Source organism: Notothenia rossii (assembly GCF_949606895.1).
Source record: "Notothenia rossii genome assembly, chromosome: 12".
Classification (NCBI taxonomy): Eukaryota; Metazoa; Chordata; class Actinopteri; order Perciformes; family Nototheniidae; genus Notothenia; species Notothenia rossii.
In genome coordinates this window covers 5,928,041-5,954,260 of record NC_136911.1, presented here as the reverse complement: position 1 = coordinate 5,954,260, position 26,220 = coordinate 5,928,041, and the positions used below count along the sequence as shown (strand labels likewise).

At 43.0% G+C, this 26,220-nt stretch overlaps 3 protein-coding genes across 3 annotated transcripts; 2 read left to right on the top strand and 1 right to left on the bottom strand.

Moving 5' to 3' along the window:
• The first annotated feature begins 348 nt into the window (after positions 1-348).
• On the top strand, positions 349-13,144 carry dcaf11 (ddb1 and cul4 associated factor 11). Its single transcript, XM_079661400.1, has 15 exons — positions 349-593; positions 1,462-1,699; positions 2,419-2,546; positions 5,224-5,342; positions 5,586-5,650; positions 5,755-5,855; positions 6,158-6,304; positions 7,357-7,411; positions 7,768-7,836; positions 8,084-8,141; positions 10,346-10,531; positions 10,742-10,895; positions 11,294-11,446; positions 11,666-11,772; positions 11,987-13,144. The coding sequence occupies exons 2-15, from the start codon at positions 1,476-1,478 to the stop codon at positions 12,086-12,088; spliced, it is 1,668 nt and encodes a 555-aa protein (XP_079517526.1). The 5' UTR covers positions 349-593; positions 1,462-1,475; the 3' UTR covers positions 12,089-13,144.
• A 1,170-nt stretch (positions 13,145-14,314) lies between these two features.
• On the top strand, positions 14,315-16,942 carry fitm1 (fat storage inducing transmembrane protein 1). The gene is made up of 2 exons (XM_079661029.1): positions 14,315-14,752; positions 15,663-16,942. The coding sequence occupies exons 1-2, from the start codon at positions 14,388-14,390 to the stop codon at positions 16,282-16,284; spliced, it is 987 nt and encodes a 328-aa protein (XP_079517155.1). The 5' UTR covers positions 14,315-14,387; the 3' UTR covers positions 16,285-16,942.
• Positions 16,766-21,418, bottom strand: psme1 (proteasome activator subunit 1). Its single transcript, XM_079661030.1, has 12 exons — positions 21,330-21,418; positions 21,167-21,212; positions 20,925-20,957; positions 20,745-20,807; positions 20,239-20,340; positions 19,211-19,268; positions 18,667-18,764; positions 18,388-18,456; positions 18,187-18,254; positions 17,795-17,849; positions 17,564-17,650; positions 16,766-17,000 (listed from the first exon to the last, which is right to left on the bottom strand). The coding sequence occupies exons 2-12, from the start codon at positions 21,203-21,205 to the stop codon at positions 16,920-16,922; spliced, it is 753 nt and encodes a 250-aa protein (XP_079517156.1). The 5' UTR covers positions 21,206-21,212; positions 21,330-21,418; the 3' UTR covers positions 16,766-16,919.
• Positions 21,419-26,220: the final 4,802 nt, after the last annotated feature.

Here is a 26,220-nt window from a genome sequence, read left to right as displayed (position 1 = left end):
GAATTTTGACTATATCCTTTATTTCTTATTTATTTTTTAAGTGATCCATAAAGAGCACAAAAAGACATCTACCAAAATCAACTCATCTTTGAAATGCTCAGAGGCATATTTTAACATTTGAACATGTTATTATGCTAAAGCTGTAAATCCTAAAATCTTATTTTTGTTTCTGGTTTCTGCCTTACACTTTATAGTTTACTCTGTATATTTGTTTTAATTGTTAGTTTTGTGAAGCAGTTTTCAAACCTCAACACTGCTTTGTTTTGAACTATGCAAAGTGTCCCATTGATTTTCAGTTAACTTGTTATCAGTACATCTGGCAGGAGCGACAGCGCGGCTGATCACGTGACAGCGAAGGGCAGGGGCACGCGCAGGGTTTTTTCACACTTTTGTAAACAACATGGCGATTCACGGACTGGCCCTGCTAGCTTACTGATAAAACACTGTGCTGCCAAACGTCAGCCATTGTGTGTGATACACGTTATATATTAGACCTTGCGGGAGTCACGCGTTTGCTTTATTGTTAAGTTCGCACCGAGACGACAAAGAGTTTGGCCGACGAGCTGTCAAGAAGAGCGTCTGACAGTCAAACGGTACCTTTAGCATCTGAGCTAGCTCTGCAACACCAACCTCTGCACCTCAATCATTAGAGCTAGCGTACTGTACACTGATGCTGGTCGATTTGTTTTCAGGACATGGAGTTTGAGTATTTGAAGAAGTGGTAGTACAATGGCTTGAGCAAATAACTGGAATTGACGATGACAGTTTAGCTAAAACAAAGCTGTCTTGTTCAGCCATTTTTACCTAACTTCTGGTTTCTCTTTTCCTTTATTGTTATACGACCTGAGGTACTTGGTGAATAAGATAAAAACTGATAGAACAAGTATTCAGATCTCTGACTTTAGTTATAATATCAATAGTATATATTAAGAACAATGAATACATTGAAAAAGTATTAGCATTCAAATATACTTCTAATAGCAAAAGTAAATGTTGTTTTGATGCACTGAATGTCCCATTTCAGAATCATATAATGATGTTTTTTTAAATATAATTATTGATGCATTCATTTGTAATTACTTAATATTGAAGCTGGTTGAAGGTGAAACTTTAAATACTTCTGTGTGGTTTACAAAAATAAATACATAATTATTTTTTAATTGATGTATAATTTGTCGTCAAGTGACTTTTAAAGTTATTAAATTAATGTAGTAGAGTAATAGGTCAAACATTTCCACCTGAAATGTAGTGAAGTAGAGGTATAAAGCAGGATGAAATAAAGTACAAATATCTGTAAATAAAGTAGAGCACATGAGTAAAAGGGAATTATTTAGAGACTTGATTTAAACTGCAAGCCATCATTTCCAATTATTACACATTATTACCCTGTTATTTCTGTACATGGCTTCCGCAGGTAAATCTAAAACTGTCATTTAATTTCCAAATGATTCTCCCTGCCAGGCCCTCTTCAGTCTATGGGCTCTCAGTCCAGTTCTGGGATGTCTGGAGGAAGGGGCTCTTCCAGTGGCAACCCAGCTGAGCAGTCAGACGCAGCAGAACCAAACCAGAGCAGCAGCAGCAGCAGCAGCAGCAGCAGCAGCCGGGGCCGCAGGACGGCCGACAGGCAGCAAGGAGACCGACCGGCAGCTTCAGAGGAGGACGTTGACTTAGCTGAAGTGCTGGCTTACCTACTGAGAAGGTGAAGAGAGAGGATGTTTTAGTGGCCTTAATAGTAAAACACATCAATAACATGTGTACTTTGCACCTCTGTGCCCAGTTTGTTGTTTGTCTCTATTCGTTTTTAACAAAAGCGTTCAATCAGTAAAAAATGGTATTTAATATTTTCTGGCGTCTTGTAAAGGTAGCGTGAGTGAATACTTAAAACATGTACCAACTCATCCCTTGACATCCTGTTAAATTTACAGACCATCCTAAATGTCTGTCAAGGGAACAAATATTGTAAACCGCTCATTACATTGCATCACTAAAGCTAAGAAGTGTTGGGGGAATTGGGGAATTTCCAATCCTTATACATGTTTGATTTTTAAAGCCGTTTAAGTGGCTGGGAAATGTTTGAATATTCCTCCTGTGAGCCACCACACATTTAAGCACTGATCCTTAGCAGCGGCAGGTCCTTTGATCCTCCATGTGTTACATTGGAGTGAAAAAAACATGACAAGACTGAATCTTTACCCACAACACAATGGCACTTCTGCTAGCTTGTCTCCCCATTGTGCTGCTGCTCGACCAATCTGTTGTCTGAATGAACATTTAAGTATGAGTAAATTCAACTCTCTGTTCCAATTTTCTCAGATTTTCCTTGAAATTATTTTACATGCACAGTATTTCCTGTGGAGGAGGGTTATATTATTTCCATTGTGTATCTAATTTGGATTGAATGTGTTTATGTGTGTGCAGGGGCCAGGTCCGACTGGTCCACGGCAGCGGGGCCACAGGCCTGCAGCTGGTCCAGTCGTACTCTGACTCTGACGAGGACAGCGACGGAGCCTGGGAAGGGCGGCTGGGCGACCGCTACAACCCCCCAGGTAACCTCCCACTGACACTGTTCACTGTAAAGGTATAAAGGTAGAGCGATAAATTATATCTTGCTTTCTCTCTGACATTCTTTTAAAACACACATATCTACTTCCTGTTTTAATTAGCTGTGTTTTGGGACACTGCACTTCTGTTTGTCTTCTGTTTGGTTGGAATCAGTAGCGTAGGCAGAAATGTACTTTAGGGCGGGCCTGTATAAAATAGGGTGGGCTGGCTTTTTCCAGGGGGGAAAATGACTTTAAGGTAGGCCTGGCCTATAATAATAATATATAATAATGCTCATTGCCAAGCATCGTTGTAGCATTTCCCTCCGAATAATGGTCGAAGACTTGACTGATGATATTCATTTATTGAAATGCCCAATATCAACGTAAGAGTTATAAAGACACAAAAATAACAAATACATTTAGGCTCCATTCGTATTACAATCACTTTAGCATACTACCAAATGTTAACTGTAAACAGACAGCAAAGCTACAAAACAGCATAGCCAAACAAATTGGCACAAAACCCACATTTTTATATTATAGTTAATATCAACCTTGTGCCTCTTCGGGGGTTGCTTAACTTAAACATACACGTTATCCTTTACTTTATCCGTGTTTATATGTAGATATTACTTTTCTCCGTTAATCTCCGCTCCATTTCTCCGCCACGTTGTTTCCATAGCAACAACAACTTCCTGTCAACAGCGTAAACTAAATAAAACAGGAAGTGAACCTAAATTACATTTAAGACTTACAACTGCAACGAAAGTAACAAAAACAATGTAATATCTTTTTCAGTTTCACAGAACACAAATTGTGTTATTTACAATCGTTAGGTAACTCTTTTATTGCACTAGGTAACAGCAACAATAGGTTGTAGAATTCAAACCTGCTCATGGACTTGCAGTGGTCCTTGCTTTTTTTATGTCTCTCCAACGAGTTACGCAGCTGCTTCCAGTCTACATATCCATCCCTCGTGAATGCACATTCAGCTCCTGGGTTGGGGAAATGTCGGCACATTTTACAGAAAAGCACGTCCCTACTTTTCCTACCACCTCGATGAGAAGCACCTTGCTTTTCCATGATTAACAGTGTAGGGGAACTTCTTCAGTTTTGGCTGTGAAGGCGGTTCATCAAGTGCAGACAGATCAGCGGGTAGGCCTACACCTGCTTCATCCTGACGACCGGGAGCGGGAGGGAGCACTGCTAGCGCCGTGGAGCAAGCAGCCGTAACAGTATAGTCTCCGGAGTCTGAGAACCTGGCTCTGGATCGCTGCTCGATGAGAGCATCGTTTGCAGGCAGCTCTCTCACGTTACTAATTGGGCGTGCGCCGGAACCAACAACCAGTTTTTACTGGAAATGATATCCGTTCAGAGGATAAAACACATACAACATTAATTCTACTCAATATTTGTTAACTTAAATTTCACTTTGAATGCTTGGATATTCTCAATGGGTGAATAAAAAAATGTATAATAATAAAAAAATAAAAAAAAAATTACACTGAAGCTTTCTCAGAGCAAGCCAATGAGTAACAGGCCCGCCCTGGCCCTATGGTGGCTACGCCACTGGTCGGAATCCACCCAATACCCAGTAACAGAAGCATGATGAATCCTTCAATTTAAGACGAAAAGCAATTAACAGTAATGCTATTGTTTGTATATTAAGTAATATCCAAAGTAAATGTTATTTAAAGGAAACAAGGTAAGTTGTATGAACTGTTTTTACTGTGTTTAGAAAGGTTGTCAGTTCAGTAATTACTTACAGCAAATACTTTTTTTTCCAAGTCTTTAATGTTAAAGGTCCCATGTCATGGCCATTTCTACTGATCATAATTCCATTGTTGAGGTCGACTAGAATAGATTTATATTGTGCAATTATCCAAACTCACATTGGTTTCTCATCCAGCATCTCTGTATAGTATGTGTATTCACTCTCTGTCCCAAACGGCTTGTTGGAGCTCCTGCCCCCCCCCCCTTCCCTATGAGCCCACTGTGCTCTGATTGGTCAGCTAGCCCACTCAGTTCTGATGAGATCACCACCGTTACAGCGGAACATCAGTGATTATGTGTTACAATGGCGTTTGTTAGCAACCAGAAAATGACACCAGTAAATGACAAACAGTTGAGAATGCTGCGAGGGGGCTGGGTGCCGTGTTGGCGGGACGTTGCGCGGCTCGCTTCTGCGAGGAGCGGACAGTGTGAGCTGGGTTCATTTCCTGCTTGCTGCGTGGGATCTGCGAGACAGCGAGACATCGCGAATGGACGCAGGAAGGAGGGGATACTGAGGGGGCTGCAGCACCCCCATCTTTTCTGTGTTAGAGTGTTACTCGCTACAGGGTGTACTTTGAGGGGTTTTGACTTTGCAGACCGTTTACATGCATAACAACCTTCATAACACACAAGGGGACGGGTAATAACCGGAAAAGCATGACATGGGACCTTTGAATTAATTTTTTAGCTGTAAAATGTTTGGATAAAAAAACAGTATCATTTAGTTGTTTGTGTATCATTTGTCAAATGCTCATCCAAATATTCCAATGAGGCAGTTGTCGGAAAGTGCAGCAGCTTGTTCTCATAAATATGCAGCCACAATTTTGAATCAGAATGTATCTTTTGTAACAAATTGTGAAAGTTTGATGTCGGATAGAAAGTAATACCAAGTCTTGTTTTCAACCAGTGGACACCCAACCAGACACGCATGAAGTGGACCAGAGTGAGATCCGAACTCAGATCCTGCTGGCCACCGGCTCCTCTACGCTGAAAAACCGACACAGTTTCACCCACATGCTAACAGAGGTCAGAGAGCAGAGATACAAACAAAAAGCAGCAATAATGTAGAGTCAAATTGGCCCATTTTCAGCACTCATGATGTAACAAAGATTATTAGTATTTATCAGTTTCCTCCACATATTTGTAAATTCATTTTTACGAAGTTTGCCAATATCAAAGATGCCTTAGGTCACTTGATCTGTCACCACAGTTTGAAACACACTTAATGTTGACCAATTTCTTGTTTTCTTTTTGGACCTACTCTTTTAGAGGGAACAAGGCAGATGTAGAGGCTCCAGTTTTTCCCACGGAGAGTGCAGTCGTATCCGAACACAGTAAGTACTTTTTAAATTCTACACCTTTCCAATATCTCTTAACAAATTACAAGATGGTCACACAGAGAATCAATCAAATTATGTTGACCTTTTTCCCTTCGCAGTTTTCTGCCAAACTATGTATCCCACAAGGATACGTACCAGCAGAAAGCCTTCTGTGGAGTGTACAGCGAGGATGGCAACATGTTCCTCTCTGCCTGCCAAGGTAAACATCCCGAGATCCAACATTGGAACCCAGAGAAACTGAATCAGACCTGATAATGAGTCGTAGTGTTTGTTTAAAACAACGTGGACCACTAAATAATCAGGGCCAGTTGTGTAGTGTCATGGTCGTTGACAGACCAGTATTGTGCTATTGCTGAAAATAACTATCAGACACCGGATCTGTTTGAAACATTCGAAAATAAGTCTTGTGAGCGAACAACAAGACGAGGGCCAAAGTAATGTCATGTGATAACAGCCACAAATGATATAATATACAAAATGTCTTCCTGTTCCTCGCTGCAGACCAGAACATCCGCCTGTACGACACCAGCCGGGGACGCTTTCACCTACGGCGGACAGTGAAGGCTCGGGATGTGGGGTGGAGCGTGCTGGACGTCTGCTTCACCCCTGACTCTCAGAATGTGCTCTACTCCAGCTGGTCTGACTACAGTAAGGCTAACGGAGCCCTAAGATACAATATGATATAAGAGTGCCACAGTGACGCGTCCTAAAACCCGTAAGCTTCTTCAGGTTCCCTCGACAAAAAAGCAATGCGATTTCTATCATAAATCTATCGGTTAGATTTATGAGTCGAAAATTATAAAATTAGGGTAGACATGTGGATATTATCCGACTCAACTTAAATGTGTCTCAACCACAGACCTTATTTCCAGCTATTTTCCAAAATCCTATGGAGAAATTGCATTGCTTTTTTGTCAAGGGAACCGGAAGAAGCTTGCTTCCGGGTTTTAGGACTCGTCACTGTGGCACTCTATGCAGTCAGTCAATAATGCTAATCAGTGAAGAACAGCTAGTGATTCCCGAATAGGCATGTTATCTATATTAGCATTTTACTGAAGATAGGAGTTCAAGCAAGGGAGGAATAGCCGTGGAAAAGCATTTCGTCAATATCAGTTAAGGTGTACGGTATATTGAGAATTCACAACGTTACTCTGCGTCAGGGAACTGAAGCCGTTACTCTCTTAGGCACCAGACTCCTTTGACAAAAACAACTATTTTAAAGGGGCCCAATAATGCTCATGTTCTATTTTATGTTATGCTTCTACTGTGACCTGCTCTGATTGGTTAGCTGGCTGGCTCTGTTGTGATTGGTCAACCAATTAGAGATGTCCCGCCCCTTGTTTGTGTTATTGTATGACTCTTGTCAATGGAGTCTGGTGAGAAAGCATAGTAATGGCTTCAGTTCCATATTGGAAAGGGCTCTCTGATAGCGAGGTCAATCTGTACAAATATTAATTAAATACTGTAGATTTTTCTAGGTTGGCCTTTTTTATGTGTTTAAATATATTTTGTTGCTGCCCCTTACACAGAATCACTTGGGTTCTTTTTCAGTTTCTCCAAAAACTGGGGATGTGACACTATCTAAGTACCTGACAACCTTTTCTTTAAATAATAATAAGAAAAATAAATATGAATGAAAATGAAGCTCATCTATGATGTTGTATTAATTTAATCTCTATCTCTGTCTGTTTGCCCCACAGTTCATTTGTGCAGTATAGATGGAGACAGTGAAAACCACACCGCCCTGGACCTCAAGTTAGTGTTTTCCTCATAGTAACTTATAACACATCAGAGCAGGTAATCTATCACTGCCTACCAGCCGCCCTCCTCTCCCTCCATTAGCACCTAGATGAATGGCGCTGTCAGAACATGTCACCTCAACATCCATCCTCTCACTCTGTCTGTGTGTGTGTTACTCTGTGAAGGGAAGAGATCATTATTTCAACAAAGCACTTTCATTATAATCCCATCGCTCGTAACAAAAGCATTGTTTAAGAAGTGATGCGTTCCTTTATCTATCTTATTTGGTGTGTGATGACATACAATAGGCTGTGTGATTCAATAGCAACTACTGCTGCAGTGTCAACCTGCTTGTGTGTTGTGCTTTGTAGTCCAGATGAGAGGAGGTTCTGTGTGTTCTCACTGGCTGCGTCCACAGATGGCAACGAGATCCTGGGAGGGTGAGTACAATTTGCTTTTATGTTTCAAGGCAGTGACTGACAGGGTTGAAACGAGAACTGAAGTCTCTCTCAGAAATGTGAACTCAAGCAGCCAGTGAAATACTCTCCTTCAAGCTTATTTTTGAACACTTGAGCTCTGGAGATAAAACACTTTTCTTAAATAGGAAAGCACACTCAGAAAAGCAAGATCATTCTTATTTAACCTCTTAAGTAAAATATGTTCAATTTCTCTCTCCTCTCCTTTCAGAGCGAACGACGGCTGCCTTTACGTTTTTGATCTTGAGCAGAATAAACGAACGTTGAAGGTTAGTGCGTCTAATTTTTTATTTTTTTTGCTTGTGGGTCCGCTTGTACCGGCTTTCGTGTCACGTCCCCTCTGTCTGTTTGTGCATCATCCCGCGACCAAGGTGAGCCAGACATTAGCGGACCTCCATCACAAAAAGTTTCACACCGCCCCTCTGTCTGTAACGCAGTAGCAGCAGAGAGTCAGGCTCCACCCTGCAGTGGGACAGGGGTTAAACCCTCCTCCCTCCTCCTCTCCCCACAACTCCCCTCTGTGTAGAAGTCAGTAGCTGCCCTCTACCATCTGCTTCAACACTGTCTTGTGCTCTTTCTTATTCAGTCTTTGTTATTACCCCTCCGTCAGTGTGTCTGCGCTTAATCTCTAAACCCATTTTCCTATTATTGCTATTTTTCACCTCAAGAATACATCTGGTGGCAGACCCGGCGGCAGACATACATCTCTGGGCAGGCATTTGATTTGCCCACCCCGACACTTACATTTCCCGGGAAATCTGAATTGTCAATGGGGGAGGGGGGGGGTTGTTAGACGCTCGAGATTTTTCAACGGGGGGGAGGGAGGGAGGCGCTCGTGAATTGTTGTTACGGAAAGAGAGGGGTTTTGGGTTGCCATAAGGCTGTTGACGGTCTTATTATACATCCATTGGTTGGTTTTGTGGCACATTGGTGACGCTGTGCCAACTTGGGCAAGCACGCAGGCAAACTTGAGCGCACACAGGGTGGAGAGGTGGAGTGAGGTTGAGCGATGGAGAGAAAGGGAGGGAGAGAGAGAGAGAGTGATTGAGCGAGGCAGAGAGCGTGTGCAGCGGTCTGCTTTGCGCACAGAGCAGGAGTTTGTGAGAGAGCCGGCTTGAGAGTCCATTTATCTTCAAAATATAATTGATCGCCAGCCTCCCTTTTCCCTGGCTGGCTTGCTAGCTCGTTGGTAACGTAACTGATTTCTTCTAATGTGCCTGCATCTGGCGCTGAGTTGCCATATTCCTTTCGTGAACCACTTCCTGATATCCATTGTTGCAGATAAATATAAATGATAATAGCCAAACTAACCTAGCAAGAGTAAACTGACAGGCTGTTGTGCCGCATCTCACTCACGACTCAACCGGCGAAAAACCAGTCTCATGCGCAGCCTTTCATTCAGAATTTCCTAGCAAAATAAAAAAAGGATATTAAACTCATCTTTCAACATAGTTTAATACAAAAATAAATATTAGGACACAGCCCTACAAATAACAACAACAAAGATAATAATATAACAATTTAAATGTTGTGTTCAGCCCTGATTAAAACAGCAGGCCCGAATCCTGGATGGGCGGCCCGGCCCCATGGGGCCCACCATGACGCCGGGTCTGTCTGGTGGTAGTTTATATCTTACTTATTGTTCACAAATCCACCAAGAAAACCAAAACCAACAATAAACTGAACCTAATAACATGAATTGCCTGTGGCCAATTTCTAATACATTTATTATTATAAATCATAATTTATCAAGGACCATGCATAAATGGGTGAACAAAGGTAAAAACACTGGTCGATTCCAGGCTTTTATTGTGCAAACTGACTAACATTGGGACAAAATGGACAAAGAAATAATACAAAGAAATAATAGTCTAACTAGAATGGGTTAACAATTGTCGTTGGATTATTGGTTAAACAGTATCCTAAACCTATTGGATATGGATCCAAAGGTCACTGCTTTTATGGCTGTAATTGCAGAGTGAGTGTCATCCCGTTGTTAGACGAATGTGTGTGTCAAAACACCACCGACAGGAAATTAGAAGTACACAACACATGCATTGTACTGTCGCTACACTTCCAAAAGCTAGTTTGTAGCTCCACCCTGCTCATCTGCTGCAGAGAAGTGTGCTGATAATGTAATTTCCTGAGCCGGTGTCCTTCAATCTGGCAGAAAAATGTGTCTGCCAATAAATCAAACAGGAAATACTGTGTACACGTGACCTGCCAAAACAAGTTTTTGGGCCTCAACTCAGGCATTGATATGGTAATTATGACAATCTCCAACTAATGTCCAATAGGGATGAATATAGACTGAGTGTTTTGAGGAGGTATGCGTAAATTTTTTCTGTCACGATTTTGACGTACACACACACCTTCACACAGTCATTTATATAACACACTGTCTCACAAAGAAAATCAAACAATCTCCCCACATGCTCGCACAGAAAAACTGACTCTCTCTTCTGCTCGGCAGATTGATGCCCACGAGGACGACGTGAATGCGGTGGCGTTCGCCGACAGCTCGTCCCAGCTGCTCTTCTCTGGCAGCGACGACGCGCTGTGCAAGGTGTGGGACAGACGGACGCTGAGGGAGGACAGACCGCAGCCTGTCGGACAGCTGGCCGGACACCGAGACGGCATCACCTTCATTCACAGCAAGGTGGGGGGGGGGGGGGCGAGGGGAGGAATGCTGCTGTTGTTTTATCAATCTGTCAATGACAAGTTCCACCGAAGCCTCATTGGTAGTTGGATTTGACCGATGATTGGTTGGAAGTTGATTAATGAAAAGCTAATATTAGTCTAGTGTAATCTACCCGGGGGTTTCTTTTCTTTTCTGTCTAAAACTCCTCATGTGTTGCTGCTCTGCCAGGGAGACGCACGCTATCTGATCAGCAACTCCAAGGACCAGTCCATCAAGCTCTGGGACATCAGGAAGTTTTCCCCCAAAGAGGGGCTGGCAGCTTCCCGTCTGGCTGTCACGCAACAAAACTGGGATTACCGCTGGCAGCAGGTTCCCCAGAGAGGTGAGGCAGAGAAGGAGACACTAATGGGGAATGAGTCAGGAGGGTGAAGCTAGAGGACAAGAGGAGGAGATCAACATGATGTGACGTTATCAAAGGAGCGAGACAGGGCCAATGACAGGCAGGTGGAACGTGGGTGGGCATGTGTCTTGAGGGTGAGGGGATATGACATTATTTAAACAGCGGATGGAAACATAACCAATGCAAGTCAAAGAGGAGGGAGGGCCTAGAGGAGAGGTGAAGCATGGGAGCTAGGGTAATGAAATCCAGCAGGGAGGGAAAATCCTCAAAAAACAAACATCTGCCTACTTTCTAAGCTGGAATACAGATGTTAAGGACATACATGAGCTCTCTAAGTCTATGTAGTTGTGATTACTTAGTTTTGTATGTGTTTCTTGCAGCCCTGAAGAGACACAAGCTGACAGGCGACACCTCGGTGATGACGTACCGCGGTCACGGCGTTCTGCACACCCTCGTCCGCTGCCGTTTCTCTCCAGAGTTCACCACCGGGCAGAGGTTCATCTACTCCGGCTGCTCCACTGGCAAAATCATCAGTGAGTCTCACCATGTGATCGTATGTGTGTCTGCAATGTGTAGGACTGGTATTATATGTCTCCATGACAGTATTGGCCCTATGTTGTGGATTGCCTTCTAACGCTGCATCATCTCTGTGTAGTCCTTTTTACATGGGAAATCAATGCAGTGGGGCGATTAGAGGGGCCTGATGCAGACAAGTACTGAATATGTGGATTTTTCTTATGTCTTCTTTCCAGTTTATGACGTTCTGACGGGCAGCGTGGTCTCCAGACTGTCGGGCCATGAAGCGTGTGTGAGGGACGTCAGCTGGCACCCGTACGAGGACAACATCATCAGCAGCTCTGTGAGTCTAACTGGAGTCCGTGTGGAAACGCTCGTGATCAGAGATATTGCTTTTAATGAAACATTTGTATTGAGGGGAATTAGACCAGATATTGTTTTCTCAAGTTAACGCAGTGCCATGAAATCAAGAGACGTTTGAAGTTTTTGCAGAAAAGTGTTGCAAAGACAGGATGTTTGAGCGACCCCTGTCCTCATCCACCTTTGTCTCTCCACAGTGGGACGGAGCGGTGCGAATGTGGGAGCACAGAGAGACCCATCCGCTAGAGGAGGAGAGAGAGCGGGAGAGAGAATGTCCGGCGACGGACAAAAACCTTTAAGGCGGCGAGAGAAGAAGAAGAAGAAGAAGAAGAAGATGATGAAGACGAGACAGAAATGAAAAGATGAGGAAATGACCTCACTGCAGAAAGAGTATCGCTGACCCTAACGAAGGAAGACAATGAGCCCTGAAGAACTGGGAGACTTAAACATCGTTTACATTCAATGCTGGATATTATTGATTTCAATTATAACAAGTTGAAAAGTGTAAATCTGGAGGGCAATGAAGCCTAACATCCAAGTGCAGATTAGGACTCAGTGGGACGGCCTGTTTCTGTTTTTGTTTTTGCCTCACTGTCAACAAGCCAAAGCTTCTAAACTTGGCCCAGACAAACGTGCTCAGACATGTAGCACGGCCCTTACAATGAGCAACGAAAAAATGAATGGTAAGTTAGTTATATAGAAATCAATTTTGGGTGACGCAGGGACAAACTGACGAGGGTAATTCTGTATAAATGTATAGTATTTTAATGGTATGTGCATTCAGGGAGGGGGTTTAGATTGTTGTCAGTGTGCTGATTAGGATGTTGATGTTATTAATGACATTAAGCTGTGTCCTATTTGAGGGGCTGTCAAGTTAAAGGCTGGTTATATTATATGAAGCCAGAACATTATTTACCAATTACCCCAAATTAGGGAAACTTCCTAGTGGTCAACATCCTATTTCGTTTTCCATTAAACCAAGTTGACCGGAAAACCCGTATCGTGACTTTTACTTGCAATTTCATAATGATTTTATGTTCAAACCTCTTAAAACTGTCTCAAGTTTAAACACAACCCCTCTAGTAAACACAGCGATGGTCTGAAGTCTTATTATTGATCATGTGTCAGCACTCTACTCTGTAAAACAAGCCCTGGGTGTAAAACAAGTAGTTTTGTTTGCCAATATAAACCTCTGATCTGTTTCAAAGATTTGAATGTGTGTGATAATAGGTATTACTTTGTGAAGGGACTGGATCAAAACGTACACACTGATCTGTATATGCAATTTCCAGGTGTTCATAGGTCACTCTCAGAACATTGTTTTACAGTAACAATAAAAGCTTTCTTTCAATGTATTGCAGGATACTAAATTGTGTGAGAATGAAGTATGTAGATGTTTTCAAATTTGCTCTATCGGCAAAGCTTTAAACATGCAAAAGTGAGACTCAGAGAAAATGCCTCAATTACATTTAGAGTTATGAGTGAACTAAATGGAGAAGTGGCGATTTAGACACTCGTCACACTGAACACAGATCACATGAACAGTTTATTTCCCCTACAAATTGAATTTGCCCGAAGCGCATAACAGACAACTGACAATAAGCTGCTGTCGCTTGAAGGTCGTTGTAATGACAGCAATGCAGTTAAGTGGTCTAAAATTAGACGGACATTCTTTGACATGTCTGGTTTTATTTTCACTTCCTACTTAATATATCACAACACAGCGGTGGTAATCATGTATCCTCTCGGCTACAGTTTCAAGGAAAGGAAATAATCATTTATCAGGAAAAGGAGGCCACATCTGAGGAAAACTTGGAAAGTAATCAAAAATGCTTCTCCTCTTTGTTTAGTCATAAATCAGAATTCACTTGCATTTGAATTATGGGAAGAAAGTCTCCCCCTTGTATGTAATCACATGAACACTGTAACATCTGTGCAACAAATAAGTTATGGGCTTTTCTTACTGCTGTTACTATGGGTGTAGAGCCTGAATTAGTAGTGGGACTGGATGTCCTGGCTTGTGAAAGCAGTTCTTGTATGTTTTATTGAGCATAAATCCCACGGAAAGACTACATTTACTCAATTTGGCTCTGGGAGTTGAGAGGGTTGGAGAGGCTTTGGGCCTGGAAATAAGGGGGACAAAGTGCTGGGAGAAACGCAGCTGTTGATGGCGCCAAATGCAGACTGGCAACAGTTTACAACTTAAATTAGTGTTGGCTCCGACAGCTGATGCTAAGAATGGAGAGACTGAAAGAGAACCAAAGAAGGAGCCAATTGTATGTCCGAATGCTTCTTTTAACAGCAATATTTCCAAAGTAGTTGTAGTCTTTCTAATTGGAGCAAATTCACAAAACGTTGGATCATTTTTAGAAAAGAATTGGGTCACTTACAGCAGCAGCTATTAGCATGTCCACACTCAGAGTCTATGTTGAGAGGGGGAGGGCTTTGGAGGGTAAAAGGGACAGAGGGGTTGTATTTTTATAAACCATGTGTTCCCCTGCACGTCTGACAGTGATAAAGTAGAAAGGCTCCCAGAGCAGAACTGGTGTGCCTTTCAAAGACAAAAGAAAGTGACGCAGACTCCACCAAGGGGCTCAGATGGACACAAAGAGCAAAGAAGAGGAGAACACTTTAATTCAAAAACGACTTAAGGTTTCATCAGGAGGACAAATGGACATGGATTTAAAGACTGGAAACCCCTCTAATGGCTTCTCAACACAGATCAACTTGGAGAAGTTGCAAAAGATGGCTGCAGAGCTGATACTGCTGGGAAAATTCCTCGTGAGACTCCTGAATGCTGCTCTGGTGTTTGTAACAAACTTGCTGGCCAGGATGTTAGGGAGCAAGCTGGTGAGAGGACACTTCCACCTGATGCTGTCTGCGTTGCTGCTGTTTGGTCCTGTGCTCAGCCTCTGGGTGCCAAAGTACAGCATCTTCGCCAACAGCAACAACTACCTGTACAGGTATGGTTGTGATTCTGCTTTTGAATGGAAATCTCATATGGGAGAGTACATACTACTGCTGGAAACTGATAAAGTGGCCACATGATTTTCAGTTAGATCTGCATGCTTCTTTAAAACTGGTCATGAAGGGGTCTCATTATGACCCCAAAGGTCATTTAACTCACCTGGTTGAAAGACAGTTACATTTTAGAGCTAAACTTACACTTTACACATTCACACAAACCAAAATTAAGTGGGTATAGTCATGAATATGTCTAATGTCCAAACATAGACTTACACGGGTATGACACAAGTACATAAGTGAAGTCATTGTCTCTACGTAAATAGTTAATAAATCGATGTATTGTGTCATCTCTATCATTCTTGGTGTGGAATTATGTTAACTTTTAAAACCAGTTTTCACACATTCTTTGTCCTGAAGTGGACAGTTTAATTTACGAGCAGTAGGATAGGATACATCCTTTCTCCTTAAGTACAAAGGGTTTTGTGCCTTCTACAGCCTTTTTCAGACTGGCATGAACATTAGCTTATTAGCTAATGCTAACAAATTCTGCCCGACTCCTTTTTACCTGTGCCACTCTTACGTCATGAATTAGCATTTAGCATTATCCTAACCTGAGGCCCATTCACTAAAGGTTAATATATTGTAATATTTAAAAGTTAATATATTGTAATATTTAAAAGTTAACACATTACCATAAAGCTATTTTATGGTTATTTGAGAATTCAAGCCATAGCTCCTTCATCACCGTTCATCCTTTGCTAGAACAAATTTAAGTGGATTTAAATATGTAATATACTCGATCTTATAAACCTCCAGTAGATCCGATTAGCAAGAGGCACAAATAGGACTTTTTACTGCATGGTTGTATTTACAGTGACTTTTCATGGGATTTCTGTTCTCTCACAGGAAGTTCTTGAAGTCTACTTGGGGCTGGACCTGCATCTTCTCAGGTTCCTTCATCCTTCTCCTCTCCATCTCAGCCCGTCACCCCCGCTCCCTCCTCCTGCGCCACCTCTCCCGGATCGTTGTGGTAGGGCTGCTCTTGTGTGTCTGTCACCGTCTCCTCACCCTGCTGGAGGACGCATCAGGAACCTGTTATGAACCTTTGAAAGGCTCCTCGGTACAGCTGCTCCTGCATGAAGACCGCACAAAGCTCACCTGCCTCAAAGCCAACATGGTGTGGAGAGGTTACGAAGTGTCCCAGGACGTCCTCACCGTCTGCTTGTGTTGCCTGCTGCTTATGGAGGAAATGTCTGTCTTTGGTCCTTACCTTGCTCAAACAAAGATGTCGCCAGGAGCCCCTTTGAGGTTAATCTTCCTCCTGTGTGTAGTCCTTCTCTCTTTATGGATGTTCCTGCTTCTGTGTTTGCTTGCACACTTCCCAAAGTTCCCGGCCCAGCATCTAGGAGGAGCTCTGGGCTACCTGGGATGGAGGGGCCTCTATCAGGGGTGGTACAGACTCAAACCCAGCTGGGGCTGTCCTGCTTTGCCGGGAGAGGGGCTTTTTACCACCACGGACATCCACTAACAGCCTCAGTAGTTTGAAAAGCATTAATAGATCATGTTTTAGGGACATGACAGACCTTTAAAGCTCAGGCTCAAGTCAAAATGGCTTCCGTTTAGGGTTGTCAGAGATGAAACACCAAATAACTCTTGGCACCATATCAATATACTTATTAGGCCTGGTGATAATTTTTGCATTCACAGGAAATTGTACCATTAGTCCTGAATGCTTGTACGGGTATGACATTGGAAAACATGCTTTTTGTATTCTGCACCCTTAGCATAGAGTCTGATGCAAAAAAAAGACTTTAAACTAAATTGATAGGTACAAGGGTTTTTAAGTCCCATGGTAAACAAACAAAGATACTTACTAAACCCTATAGTTGTTTTTGATTCCATTATATTTGTATTTATGTTGTTGCCTGTCTTATCCAGGTCTTTCTTTAAAAAGAGATTCTTGATCACAATTCAAATTCCCATTCGGACAAACATGAGAGCAGACAAAGTATCGCAATATGTTGCTTTATTTTGTAATCTGAACCAAAAGGGAGGCACAATGAGAAAAAGAAGACATTTTTGTCAGAGCCGGTGTATTGTTACTTGAGTGTCACACCATACGGGTTGTATCTTGTTAGAGAAGCCTGGGAGTTTGCTGCAGTCTCAGTAGATGAGAGCCTTTCCTTCTCCTCTGGGCTTCTTAATCTTGTCATAGTTCTTGTTAATGATGTCGAACAGCACAGCCTGCAGAGGGAGATACAGCGAGACACATCAGTGGAAATGGTGCGCGAGAAAGAAGATATTAGAAAGATGGACGACGTGTGAGAGAGACAGAAAGGTCAGAGGCAGTAATAAAAAGAGAGGGAGACGATCACATCCAGAGCTGTAATCGCGTCAAACAGCTCCTTTCATCATCACCTGTACAGCCTTGTTCATTAACAGCATCAAACACAGGAGGACAATAGCCAGAGGAAGGAGACAAACACTGATTAATGGATTCGGGATGGAGCACCAATCAATTTTACGAAAGCACAGCAATTAGTTTAATTACCCTCCTATTAAGAAGGAACGGATTCCATTTAGCCGCCGGGACAAGAGTGGAATATTTTATAGATTGCGGGTAGTTTTATATTTAAAGTGCAGAGCGTGATCACAACAGATGGAATATTAACGTTGATAAATGTGATTTACAATATTCAGATGACACGGACTGTAATGACGTCAAATTGTCAACAGTTGCTTTTTTTAAATGCAATTTTCTATCTGATCCATTTCCAGATTTCTTAATTAATTAAACGGTGTCTTACATATGTGTTGCGGATGTCCAGGACTGCAAGGCGGAGCTCACAGTACTGATACCGATCCAGCTCATGGACCAGCTGTCTGTAGTCTCCCTGCAGCAGAGAGCACACGACACAGAGTTTATATGCAACACACAGAACATGGCTCATCCAGGAATGTGTTTGACAAATGACAAACAGAAGGACGAATACATGCTTCTTAAACCACTCTGACAACAGACTAAAATAGATACTGACCACGTGGTTTTGTTTGGAGGCTTTGGCAACAGCATCACCTCTCTCACTGTGATATCTAACAAAGAGCAGAAAGAGAAGTTTATAACATTCATAAACAGGCCTAAACATCTTTAAAATCACTTAATGTTCCCAGTAATTGTTCAAACATTTAAAAATGGTGATATCTAATTGTGATTGAAGCAAATCTGTAACACGTGGATCAGCGGCCCCTGCAGCTAAAAGTGACAGTTATGGCAGAGTGCTAAATACTAGTTTGGCGTTTAGCTAAAATGCTAAGCTAACACATCCACACAGATAAAACAATATATTTGTGTGACTGTACTTTTTCTTTATCATTTTAATAAATAAAAAAGGTCAACCAAAAGTGATATACTGCATGTGTGGGCTCTTACTTTGAAATCTGAGTTTGGAATGCTTCGATCTTGGTGCGTGTGTTGGTCAGCAGCTCAAACACTTTCTCCTGTTGGAAAAATATATATATAAAACCTAGTCGACACATTTCACTAGAGAAACGAGTCAACCGAATGCCAAAAGGTTTTTTCAAGACAGTTAAAATATTCTAGTGATCTAACAAATCCTCCTTGTTTACCCACCTGTACAGCCACTCCAAAGTTGTTTCCATCTTCAATCTTAGGGATTTGGAGCTGCACCCACATGGACACCTGCCCAGGAAAATCTGATTAGTTTTAGTATTTGATGCAGTATGCAAGTTTGGGATGAAGGCAGCCGAAACAATTACAACCCAACACTACTTTAGAAATGTGTTTGGCATATCCCTTATGCTATGCACTAGAGAAGTAAAGGCTACACTACATTTGGAATGATGTCTTCTTGGTATTAAATCTAGCTAAAACACTAAATAAGAGACTGACCGTGTTGAGCTTCTCCTTCAGAGTCTGGATCTGAGGCTTCACCTCCTGCAGGAGACTCTCCACCTTCTCGTTGCTGCAGATGGGACCACAAGGAGGCCCTGGAGGACAAAACATCCCAAAATATTGCTTTATTATTCACCAGATCCATCAGGTTCAACACGGCGTCACTTGGTGTGCTTTCTAAGATTTTTTAAATTGACATGCATATAAAATGTCTTGAACAAAAACAAATACCAATCAATTATGTCTTGCACGGATTGTTTTGTAGCTAATGTATTCATAAATATTTCATGTTTTTAAATTCTCTTTTATAAATGGGTTTACCTCTTGCAATGAGGTTTGTGAAATGAAACTTTTGAAAATCGCAATCCTGACATTTTCTTTATTTTTCCACTTTTATAAAAAAAAAATGGTTCATAAACAGAAAACTGCAATTGAAAAAGGGATTAATAAAAAGACTGTTTGATACTGATACTATAGTGTTGCAAAGTGTTCTACATCCACTGCAGTATGCTGATTTATGACATGTCGTCCTCATGCCTACCTGAATCCTCGTCCTCTTTATCGCTGTCCTTGTCTTTCTTCCCCTCTTTGGCCTCTTTCTGCAACATGAGAACAGGAGGCAGCAGGTCAAAGAGTTTTCAGTGCCTATTCATCTCTTAGACAGCTCTCCCACATGCTTTTTTTACATGGCTAAATGAAGATGTCAACGTTTTTTCTTTGTCTAAGAAATGTAACCTAGTTCCATCAGTCCCTGCTCCGTGCACAAAGCTTCTGAGCGCACCCCGACAGCCAGGTTTGTTCCCAGAGCGGCTGTATAATCCCAAATATTATTTCAAGCCAGTTTTCCCCAAATAAAACTACCGAGACTGGCAGCGCTGCGCTATTTCCTCCTCTTAATCCAAGTGTGAATTGTGACAGCTGCTAAAATAAAAAGGAGAGCATACATAAGGGATATAATAAAGGGTAATTTTACTGAGTGATTTTTCTGCTTTCCTCTTAAAGTCAATGATCATTGTATGCTGCATACAGCACATTCAGTATATATGTAAGAACTATATTGAATGTCATTCCAATAAAAAAAATTGAAGCTTTTTTGATGCCAGATAAAAAAAGCATATCAGGTCAATTTAGATGTTTAAATATCACCCACTCTCTTCTGGATTCTTAAGCAGTCCTTGGTTAGGCACAGCAATTGTAACCATAGTAACACACAATTCAGACATGTTATAAAACACTAAATATAAATCCTCGACTGAGGATCCCGGTCGACTGGCTTTATGCAGCGCCCAAGGAGAAATTTGATGGTTAGGAAACTAAATCACTTAAGACTGCCTATTATGAAGCCTATGACACTAACTTACTACAGAACTGGTGTTTACTTCCCATTCAACCCTGAAGTGCTCTTAATTAAGCATTAAACTGATAATTGGTCACACTTTCTGCCTTCTAAAACAAAGAAATCTCTTGTATGCCTTAAAGTATTTTGGCTTCTTCCAATCAGCATGCTTCCTTTATTGGAGTGGCATAATCTTTTTAGACAGCCTCAATGCTTCGTGAAGTGGGACAGACCTCCTCTTTCTTCTTGCGTTTGGCCTCCTCTTTGGCTGGGTCTGGGATCGGGATGTCCAGGGGAGCCTTCAGAGACGCCAGGTCATCACAGCTGAGGGAAGTCTGATAGAAAAACATCAATGTTTGGTTACGTCTTTTAGGGATTGAATTACCCTTTCATATGTCAAGTGCTCTTACAGCTCAGGATCAGCCGAAAGACACTAAGCTATAGTTCTATTGTTGAGAAAAAAGAACAGGAAGCAGGCTGCAAAATCAACTTTCTGGTACACATGCCAAATGGCTAGTGAATGTTTTAATTTGACCAGCCACTCACTCCAAAATCCCCTTCAGGGCCCAGTACTGGAAAGTAAATAAGTAATTGTAATCAAGTGCTGGACTTAAGTAGGATTTTTCATGCAGTATTCTTACTTTAAAATGTAGTATTTATACACTACTGTGTTTGTACTTTTACTTCATAAAAGGATCTGAATACTAGACTACGATATGGCTAATAGAGTCACATATACCTTCAGGAGCATCTGCAGCTCTTCAATCTTCTGAGGGAAAAACTTGTAAACCAGCTCTTCTGCCTGTTAATTAAAAAAGCAAAACAAATGTAGTTCATAGACTCAAAACGTTTCTTATACAATGTGACAAACATATTTATGGGACAGCTGCTAGAGGTTTCTGACCATAATATACATTACCTCTTTGGTGAGCTTTTGGCAGAAGTCATCCACCTGCAAATGAAGAGATTATAGGTTCAGTTGAGGGATTAACGAATATATTTAAACACACAGTATCTAGTCAAATCTGTATGTCTAGTTATCAGAACAAACATTTAACTGAATACCTGAGACAGACAGACAGACAGACAGACAGACAGACAGACAGACACTTTGAAGAGAACGGGGTTGATACCATCATGCTAGCAGACATACGAGCTCACCTGTTTCTTCGACTCGACACGAGTACCCACAGCAGCCATTTCGTCTCTGTGGATGAAAAATTAGTTAACACGTTTATAAAAGCGTTTACATTTGAAAAAACTGTAATCAAGAACAATAACTGTGTGTAATTTAATGCCGTGCACGACACGAGCCAATACTCACAGTTACTCAGCAGAAAAAGCGAAAATGAAAGTAAGTTTAGACAGTTCCTGACTTCCCCCTGACTTTCCCATGGATGTAAAAACATCTGTTGCATTGTGGGACTTGTAGTTTCTAGCAAGCGTTAGCGTTTAATTTCTCATAAAGAGCCATGAGAAACATCCTAGATAGCCTGAAGGAACACACTCACAAAATGGTTACGATTTTTTTTAATCACGATAATATACATTTCCTAAATAATACATATTATTTAGAATGACTGCATATAATCATTATATTATACGTTGTAAATACATACCTCTAGAAAATAAAGAGACTTTTTTAGAAAATAATACATATTTTTCAACTGCAACCACAAAAAGCAATACATTTTTGAAAAGTCTTTGCTTGAGCAATGTGTACTAAGACCTGTGCTTTGAATGATTAGCTAATCAGCACCAGTTGTGCAGCACCATATAAGACCAACAATATCACACACCAACAAACTGCGTATGGCGTATGTTGTGTATCCTCTGTGAGATCTAATTGTGTCCGCTAGGTGGTGCTGTTGTTCTAAATGGAGTAAATCAAAGTATTTTGAAATATAATTATTGATATCACCAGAGCAAAGGTGAAGTTAAAGGTCAAATGTGATGTGTCTTTTTATCGAATTCAAACAATATACTTATATGAAAGGGTGTAGCCTATGGGCCAGTCTATATGGCACAAACAAAATTATGTTAAATATATTACAAGTGATTCATCTTTTTTAGTGGGATTTTAAGTATTTAAAGCCCTATTTGATTCAAAAAAAGCATTAATAGCCTACTGAAAGTTATATTAAGACACATTCTCTGGTCTTTGCAATCAAGCAATCCAAGCAGCACGAAAGCACTACTTTATCTCAGTATTGATCACTTAAATCCTGAGGCCAAAGTGTATCTGCTGTTGTGAGCAGATCTGCTGTAGGCCTATGGTAGGGTCTTTCATCACGAGCTGTTTGGACACAAAGCACGCCAGAGCCTCCCATTGTAAACATAATCAGTGTCCTCTGCACTGTAACATGCCATCATTATGCCAATACACTCTGTGATACCAGACTTTGATATCACATCAGGAGATTAAAATAAACGCTGCATTGATTGAATGACTTGTTTTTGTGTCTGATCATTTCCTTTTACAGACTTTCTTTATCTGGCCTTCAAACATCTGTAGAGCGTAGTATCACATAGTGGGACTGGGACGTGATCAACTATTCAAAGTTGGATCCAAAGGGCAAAGGGTGCACGTGTTTACAGTGCCAGTGCCATTAGTTATTGATTCTGTGATTTGATTGAGTGAGTGATTAAAACTCAGGGCAGTGGTGTGTTATTCGGTTCAGAGAGGCTGTTGAGACATACTGTGGACAAAGGTTGTTTATCTTAACCAAAGTGGAGCAGGGAGAATTTGAGGATACGTGACTAAGTCTGTAAATAATGTCTTTGTACAGCGTTCACACATCCCCCTCCACAGTTCTATTTCGTATCGCCCTCTAAGGCTATCGCTATTGGGTAATCCCCCTGCGCCCCCGCGCAGCACTGAAACACTTGTAGTCCAAGCCCACCCGCAAGGTGGGCCCCACCCTCGGGCCTCCTTCCGGTATGAATAGGAAGGAGGTCCGGCAATCTGATCCCTCATATTTTCAGCAAACCAGCACAGTTACTGAAGCACAGCAATTGAGAATCATCATGAGCAACAACTGCGTCCGTGATTTTCCCTCATGTGGCTCTGGGTTCATAATGAGTTATGACCTGTAGAGATAAAAGCAGTATGCGAATCCTGCCGGGGGTCAGAGCACGCGTACGCGGCTCTAAACCAGCAGGTAGCATGCACTGCGCTCGTCTCCCCTCGGGCGACAGGAAGCGAAGAGCGGACACTCTTGCTGCTGTGGCCGAGGAGGACGATTGTCCCGTCCAGGCTTACGAGCCCGCGGACGGGGCCTCGTGTCCCTGGGGCAGGAGACCGAAGCAACTCCTGCCCCGCCTCCCTCCACGGTTCACCGTTCGGTTCTCCCCTCCCTCCTCTCCCCCGGACGGGGGAGACAGTATCGGAGCAGGGTGCCAGCTTGGCGGCCGAACATGCTTTCCCCCTCTCCGTCACCACAGCGCGGCGGCGTCTGTTACGGAGACGGCCAGAAAAGTGCTACTGGACGCTCCAATCAGCCCGGACGGGCTGTTCGGACCCCAGTTCCACGCCATGGTGGAGTCCATGAAGACGGCCGCGGAACAGGTGGACGGCATTCGCCAGCATGTAGGCTACAGCTGGCTCCAGTCGGCTGAGCTGCCACAGCGGCACCAACGCCCGCAGCAGCCGCGGCGTCCACGCCGGCCACAGGAGGCCGCAAGCGGAGAGACGCCCACAGCAACCGCCCCGGTGGCTGCAGGGGCTCCGTCCCACGTCTCCGCTCCCCCGCCACCCCAGAGACAGGGTCTCCCGGCGGCGAGTCAAAGGGGAGTGAGGCTCCCCCGCTCCTGGTCTGCTCCGCGAGAGCCTCCGAGGAAGCGGAACCGGTAATTAAGCCGGCTTATTCATTTTTATTTGAGGGATGTCTCCCATTCCTCTCTGACACACCCTGTACTGGGTGTCCGGTCGGAGTGAGTGACGTCAGGGAGCCAGCTGTGCGCCTCTCTCCTGCCTCTCGGCACGCGGAGAGCGGTCCTTTTCCCCTCTTATAGGAGGGATGTTCCTTTTTCCTCTGACACACTTTGTACGGAGTGCCTGGTCAGAGTGAGTGACGTCAGGGATCCAGCTCGGTGCTCTCCTACCTGTCTGACACGCAGAGAGCTGCTGTTCCCCTTCTATGATCGCTGCGCAAGGTGGGACCTTCGTCTCTACTTTCTCACAGCGGCCGGTATGTATTGTTCCCAGCCTTCACCCCGTCGGGAAGATAGGCATGTTTTGCTATGTTCCAGGGACGGTGATGCGCCATTACGCATGGGGTGTTATTTAGCAGGTGTGTCTGTGCTTCTAGTGCCGGGCGGACCCAGTGGGGCGCAGACTACATCATGCTTCGCCCTTAACCCAATAGCGATAGCCTTAGAGGGCGAAGCCATATACGAAATAGAACTGAGGTTACCTACTGTAACCCAAGCTTCTATGAGCAGGGCTCTCAAGTTTTGAACAGAGTTCAGAGTGAGATCTTGGCAGCGGTGTTTGGTACTCCAACTTCTGGCTCCCCTCAAAGTTACCATGAAGCCCTCTACGCGAATGTCAACGGGGGGGGGGGGGGGGGGTGCTAGTGTGGAGTATGAAGCCCTCTGTATCGCGAATGTTAACGGGAGAGGGGGGGGGGGTGCTAGTGGAGTGCACGCGTCTCAAACAAGCCTAGTTTGTTTACAAAATTGCGGCGCAACTTGGTGGGCAGTACCCTGGAAAGAAATCTCTGCGTGAGAAATACAAGGTGTGGCGTGTGAGCGTGTGAATGGAGTGAAATGCGTGTGTCTGACGCCAAATGCGTGAGACTTGAGAGCCCTGTATGAGTAAATGGCGCAGCCCTCTAAGCGCTGGGCCCCATTGGCTCTACGAATAGCTGAAGAAAAGTTATTTGGTATGGGAGCAGATTGCCGGGCCTCCTTCCTATTTATACCGGAAGGACGCCCGAGGGTCGGGCCCACCTTTTGGGTGGGCGTGTACTACAAGTGTTTCAGTGCTGCGCGGGGGCGCAGGGGGATTACCCAATAGCGATAGCCTTAGAGGGCTGCGCCATTTACTCATAGAAGCTGGGGTTACAGTAGGTAACCTCAGATACAAACACAATATATTAACTCAATGCATTGTGACATTATAAGTTGGTGAGGTTTCCAAAACTCAGCACCCAAGGGTGTCTTAAATGCTGCAACGTTAGTTGCATGTTGCAGCATTTCTGAATGATCTCTTTCATAAAACCCTGAAATGCAGTTGTGGCTGTATTGCATGTATTCATTCTGTGTGTGTGTGTGTGTGTGTGTGTGTGTGTGTGTGTGTGTGTGTGTGTGTGTGTGTGTGTGTGTGTGTGTGTGTGTGTGTGTGTGTGTGTGTGTGTGTGTGTGTGTGTGTGTGTGTGTGTGTGTGTGTGTGTGTGTGTGTGTGTGTGTGTGTGTGGCTGCTGACTCGGCAGGCCCTATCAGAGGACATGAGAAATGAAGGCTGAAGTTTAACCAGTCATGTTGTATCGCTCGTTATCTCATTTCTACTGTAAATTCTTCTGTCCAGTCCCCACCCCCTTTCTTCTTCCCTACTCACAGTTTGTGTCTGTGTGACCCCCTCCCCCAGCTCCCAGAGAGAGAGAAACATTAACAGGAAACTCACCATTTAAAACCTAGACGCCCTGCTCTGTTAGTATAAAAAAGGCTTATCCATGTCGTAAAAGTGATAATTTCAATATTCTCCTAGAGGGTTGACTAGAAACGCTCAGAGGGACACTTCACAGCCTCTAATGGTAAGGCAGAACAGCATGAAATTTGAGTTCAGTAGTTAAAATGATGATGTAACATGATATCAAATTTCACAAAGATTAAGTTTAGTTTTTGAGGAGGGAAGAAAGGGAGAAGTTACGAAGAAGTGGTTTTTTTCAGGTTTGTTGGGGAAATATTTTCCAAGGCCCATAACTTTGACCCAGTTTATCAGTTCAAACTGTCCTGACTGAGCACAGGCACCTGTAACCTTGGCTGCTGTGCTCTCAGTGTTTTGTCTCCCTGTTCCTGCCTGTTTGCGTCAGCTGATAGAGGTGTTATGATTCTATCTTGTTATGCAGCATGTTGATTATTCTCTCTGAACTAGCTAAATGAATGGGTCTGGGGTAGAGTTCTTCAGATTTGACGTGGCAACTCTACCGTGAAGTCAGAACCTCTGGCTCTTGGACTTGTGATGTGAATTTTATCCGGCCGAAGCTCAAAAT